General features: G+C 45.5%; 1 protein-coding gene across 1 annotated transcript in view; it reads right to left on the bottom strand.

Moving 5' to 3' along the window:
• Nucleotides 1–2,599: 2,599 nt before the first annotated feature.
• Nucleotides 2,600–6,000, bottom strand: part of LOC145337798 (dynein axonemal heavy chain 6-like) — a 785,492-nt gene continuing 782,091 nt past the window's right edge. Inside the window, exons 80-82 of the mRNA XM_080182651.1 lie at nucleotides 4,870–5,027; nucleotides 3,985–4,131; nucleotides 2,600–3,223 (exon numbers count right to left, since the gene is read on the bottom strand). Of these exons, the coding sequence (XP_080038777.1) occupies nucleotides 3,005–3,223; nucleotides 3,985–4,131; nucleotides 4,870–5,027 (524 nt within the window). The 3' untranslated portion in view covers nucleotides 2,600–3,004. The remainder of the gene's footprint in view (nucleotides 3,224–3,984; nucleotides 4,132–4,869; nucleotides 5,028–6,000) is intronic.

The following is a 6,000-nucleotide window of genomic DNA, read 5'->3' as shown; positions in this document are numbered from 1 at the left end:
CCTCTTATGTGGCACCTTATCAAACGCCTTCTGAAAATCAAGAAACACCACATCCACCGGTTCCCCTCCGTCTACCGCACTAGACACATCCTCATAGAATTCCAATAAATTCGTCAGACACGACTTCCCCTTAACGAAACCATGCTGCGTCTGCTCTACCAAACAATTCTCCTCAAGATGCCTCGCTATTTTCTCCTTGATTACGGATTCCGGCATTTTACCTACAACAGACGTTAAACTAACCGGCCTATAATTCCCTGCCTTTTGCCTGCCACCCTTCTTAAACAACGGCGTAACATTAGCCGTTTTCCAATCTTCCGGCACTTCCCTGGAATCCAGCGAGGTTTGGAAAATAACCACCAAGGCATCCACTATCACCTCCGCCATTTCCTTCAGAACCCTTGGATGCATTCCATCCGGTCCTGGGGACTTGTCCACAATCAGTCCCTCCAGTCTGTCGAGCACCGCCTCTCTAGTAACAATAACTCCCTCATCAGGCCAAAGGGCCTGTTTCCATGCTGTAAACCTTTATGACCCTATTTGGGACTAGCTTAGTGGTAAAAACCGGGCATCATGGACAAGTTGGCCATGCCATCCTGAAGCTGTTGAGGGGAAAGGAGACAGAGCTCACTATTTACTGCCCTGTAAGTATCTCCAGGCCTGGGCAGAGATGCAGTTACTCTCGCAGAGTGCTATCCTGTTCTTTCTGTAAGTGGGGGAGGTCTAGCACATACACCACAATAGCCCCAGTTAGGAGCTTGTGAAACCATCACTGACTCTTCCTTCATATCCTGGGGAGGAAGCCAAGCTACAAGGAAGCAACGGTGAAAAGAAAACACAGCAGGAGGAGGCCATTCAGCCCCTCAAGCCTGCTCCACATTTAATAACATCATGGCTGATCTTATGGTAACTTCAGAGATTTGCATCCTGCCTACCCCTGATAACGCCCCCCCCACCCATGCTTGTCAAGAATTTACCCACCTCTATCTTCAAAGACTCTGCTTCCAGAACATTCCCAGGAAAAGAGTTCCAAAGATTCATAACTTTTTGAGTGAAGAAAATCCACCTCATGTCTGTTTTAAATGGGTGACCTCCTATTTTTAAACAGTGACCCTCGGTTCTAGTTTCTCCCACAAGAGGAATCATCCTCTCCACATTCACCGTGTCAACATCCCTCAGGATCCTACATGTTTCAATCAATTCTCCTCTTACTCTGCTAAACTCCAGCAGAACAAGTCTAGCCTGTCCACTCTCTCCTCAGAAGACAACCCATCCATTCCTGCTATTATTGCAATGCATTTACAACTTTCTTTAAATAAGATGACCAATACTGTACAGAGTACTGTACAGAATGCAGTCCTACCAATGCCCTGTACAACTGAAGCATTTTATAATCAATTCCCTTTGCAATAAATAACATTCTATTAATTATTTTCTGTATGCTAACCTTTCATGATCCCTGCAATAGGACACCCAGATCCCTCTGCAATCTCTCACTATTTAGATCATTTAGAAATGGTCCATCTATTTTTCCTGGAAAATGGATAATCTCACATTTTGCAGATCTTCGCCTACTTGTTTAACCAATCTATATCTTATTGTAGTCTCCATGTGTTTTTTTTTAAACCACATCACTGTGACTCTGGAGTCACATGTCGGCCAGACCAGGTGAGAACAGCAGATTTCCTTCCGTAAAGGGAAATTAGTGAACCAGATGGGTTTTTCCTGACAATCGACAATGGTTTGGTCATCAGCAGATTCTTAATTCCAGATTTTTTTTAAAAATTGAATTCTGCCATGGTGGAATTTGAACACAGGTCCCCAGTACATGAGTTGAGTTTCTGGATTAATAGTCCAGCAAAAATACCACTAGGCCATTGCCTTCATTCCCTTTTGCCACGTCATTTGTATCAATTGTAACCCGTTGAGGTCCCAGTGCTGGTAACAGTGGCTCACTATTTACTACATCTTGCCAACCTGAAGAAGGCCCATTTGCCCTTGGACAAGCTAACAGGAAGTAAACTTCAATGTCAAAATGTCAGCCCTTACTCCTCAGCTTTTATTTTCTGCAATTACATTGGATGTGGCAATGGATCTAATGTTTTCTGGAAATCTAAGTGCAGTACATTCACTGGTTCCCCTTTATCCACAGCACATTACTTCCTCAAAGAACTCCAATAAATTGGTTAAACATGATTTTCACTTTGACTAAACCATGTTAGCTGAAATCTCCCAGCCGTTCAGGCTAGTGAGCTTCTCTGCTCCCTCTGCGGTCGATGGAGCATTTGTCAGAAATTCTGACCTCTCCTGTACATTCACTCTTGTTCCCTTTAGCAGCTCTGTCTCTTTTCCCCTCAACTGAGAACCTTCATCCTCACCTTCACTTCCCTCCATGGCCTCAACCTCTTCCTGTTTCTGGACTCTTCTCCACCCAGCTGAGGTATCTCTGCATTCTACTGACAGATTTGTCCAGGGTTGTAGTTTGAAATAAGGCTGGGGAGTAAATTAACGGAAATAAAACCAGCAAAATTGGAGAAATGACAACCATATTTTTAATTAATTAATGTTTGGCTCAAACATTGGGAATATGTTTACATCTGTTCAAATACAACCCAAAGTTTCTCAGGTCTGGCAGTTGCAGAAGGGAGAAGGACACCCTGCAGATCCTCAGGCAGATTGTCCCACACTCACAAATCTGTCTCAGAGGATGCTGCAGACACCAATCCCAGATCTCCTTCCCCACAAGTGCCAGGGATCATGGCCAGAGATTGTCCAGTCACACGAGTGGGAGTGAGAATGGAATATATGGTAGCAATGAGATTGATTACATCAGGGGGAAGGAATGTGTTTTATTGGAAATCCAGGGATGGAATTAATTTAGGAATTTCCCTTAGAATGGAAGGATGATATGGACATTCCAGGATGTAGAGAATTGGGAAAATGGTATCAAACAGGAGGTAAGCTTGGATTGCGACCACAGGACCATAAAAGGAACAGGAAGTTGTCAGTCATCCAGCTGGCAAAACATTGCCACACCACCAGTCACCCAATGATCACTGGGCATAATGGTGGGCAAATTAATGGCAATTACAAAGTTGGTGGAGTGACCAGTGGAGGAAAGAGCGGTAGCGCGTCGTGAGGTCTGGTACACAGGACACTCATAGTAATTCTTCGTGGCCTGAGGCCTGCCACCTAGCTCCAAGGAAGCCCTCTGACCGTCAATCTGAAAAGAGACAAAATCTTTAAATCTTTGCCTGGAGTCTCTCATACAGCTTTCAAACATCAGTAACTAATACAGAGCAGAACATGTCAACTCCACACAGTCAAAGATCTGTACTGAACCTGGGTCCCTGGCACTGACGCAGCAGTGCAATCCACGGTGCCACCCTATCCTGGATTGTTCATACATTTACTATACTGCATTTTCCTCATGGTTTATATCCAATATTGCCCAAATGCATCCTATTCCAGATTGTTATCATCGAATCCCCAGAGTGCAGGACGAGGCTATTCAGCCCACTGAGCCTGCACTGACTACTATCCCATCCAGACTCTATCCCCATAACCACATATTTATCCTAGCTAGTTGCCTGACACTAAGGGCAATTTAGCATGGCCAATCAAGCTAACCCACACATCTTTGGACTGTGGGAGGAAACAGGAGCACCCAGACAAAACCCATGCAGACATGGGGAGAACGCGCAGACAGTGACCCAAGCCAGGAATCGAACCCAGGTCCATGAAGCTGTGAAGCAGCAGAGCTAACCACTGCGTCACCATGCTGTTCCGTAATGTATCCCATCTTGCATCGTTCCTGGATCATTCCAATGGATCCTTATCTTGGATTGTTCCAAAGGATGCCATTCCGGATTGTTCCTGTCCTGATTGTTCTAATCATTCCAATGCTGTTACACCAGAATACTGGGATATAACTCCTGGTTACAATCAGAAACAATATTAAACTGAATAGTAAGCTGCACCTACCTGTACAGGCAAGAACAGAATCTCAGGCATTTGACAATATCTGTGACCAACATTAGAATCCTTGAGGAGATGTCTGTCTGGATCCCAGCAAGCACCATCCAAATAGAACCCAAACAAGATGGCTCCATCTTCAGGAGGGGTGGGGCGCTGTGTGCAAAGTAACATTTGAACGGTTGGATCCTTCACCTTAGGACCCTGCACAGTATACCCCCCCCAACCCGCCGATCATGGCCCTGGGTGTACACCCTACTCTCTCCCAGTGTATATCCGACTCTTTCCCAGTATACACCCCTGATCATCGTCCTGGATACACATCCTATTCTCTCCCAGTATACGCCCCACTCTCTCCCAGTATATACCCCACTCTTTCCGAGTATGCTCCCCCGATCATCACCGTGGGTATACACCCCAATCTTTCCTGGTGACTCTTTCCCAGTATATTTCCCCGATCATTACCTGGGTAAACACCCTGCTCTCTCTCAGTAAACTCCCCACTCTTTCCTAGTATACACCCTCTGATCATCGCCCTGGATATACACTCCACTCTCTCTTAGTATACACCCCACTTTGTGTCAGTATACTTCCCTGATCATCACCCTGGGTATACAACCGAATGTGTCCCAGTATACTCCCCTCCATCACCGCCCTGGGTATGCACCCCACTCTCTTCCATTATACACCCCACTCTGTCTCAGTATACTCCCCTCGATCAACGCCCTGAGTATACACCCCATTCTGTCCCATTATACACCCCCTGATTATCACCCTGGGTATACACCCCTGATTGTCACTCTGTCTATACACTGTACTGTGTGCTGCTCTGAGTTGAGCTTGATTTCCCAGCGTTTTCCCTGGAGCAGGTTAGTGTAGTTAGCACAAACTCACCTGGAAGCCTTGCATCCAGATACTAGGTTTGAGTTTTGGGATGCTCCAGGAATCCTCAGTCTGCTTACTGAGAGGCAGCACGTGAAACTCAAAGGTGACAGTATCCACGGATACCCCATGTTTACGAGCATGGTTTTGTAACAGAGCTGTCAGGAATCCTGCAATGACACATGGTTAACTATTCTATGATGGCTGCAGGACAGCTATGACAACGAACCCAAAGTGATCAGGGGCTGCATGCCTGAAATCAATTTGGAGCTATAACTTATTTAAACAATCATTTTAATACAGTTTAAATCACATTAACAGGCTGGGACTGAAGTATCCATGTCCGGGACTCCATGTCTGGCTCCCTACCTTTCACTAAGTTGATCTTTCTCTACACCCGAGCTATGACTGTAAACACTACATTCTGCATTCTCTCCTTTCCTTCTCTGTGAACGGTATGCTTTGCCTGTATAGCACGCAAGAAACAATACTTTTCACTGTGTGCTAATACATATGACAATAATAAATCAAATCAAAATAAACAGATGAAAGTTACCCATAATCTCAGATCTTCCTTTAACACATACATTTCTGATTTTCTGTCTAATATTATTCCTGTCCATGACAGTTTGATAGGCTACCACCCCCACCAATGTCTGACAAATTTACTGGAGTTCTATGAGGAGGTGTCTAGGGCGGTGGATAGAGGAGAGCCGGTGGATGTAGTCTTTCTAGATTTTCAGAAGGCGTTTGACAAAGTACCTCACAAGAGGTTATTGCAGAAGGTTGAGGGACATGGAGTTGAGGGTAGGGTGTTAGCGTGGATAGAGGATTGGTTGTCAAATAGGAGGCAGAGAGTGGGGGTCAACGGGTGCTATTCGGATTGGCGGATGGTGACTAGTGGAGTGCCCCAGGGGTCGGTGCTGGGGCCTCAGCTATTTACCATTTATATAGATGATCTGGAGGAGGGAACCGAGTGTATGGTGTCGAAATTTGCTGATGACACCAAGATTGGGGGAACGGCAAATTGTGCGGAGGGTGTGGAGAGTCTACAGAAGGATCTAGATAGGCTGGGCGAATGGGCCAGGAAATGGCAAATGGAATTTAATGTTGGCAAGTGTGAGGTGGTCCACTTTGGTAGGA

The sequence above is a fragment of the Carcharhinus amblyrhynchos genome, unplaced genomic scaffold, assembly GCF_965287045.1.
Source record: "Carcharhinus amblyrhynchos unplaced genomic scaffold, sCarAmb.v2.hapA scaffold_76, whole genome shotgun sequence".
Classification (NCBI taxonomy): Eukaryota; Metazoa; Chordata; class Chondrichthyes; order Carcharhiniformes; family Carcharhinidae; genus Carcharhinus; species Carcharhinus amblyrhynchos.
Note: the sequence above shows the minus strand (reverse complement) of the source record. Positions and strands in the feature narration are given on the sequence as shown.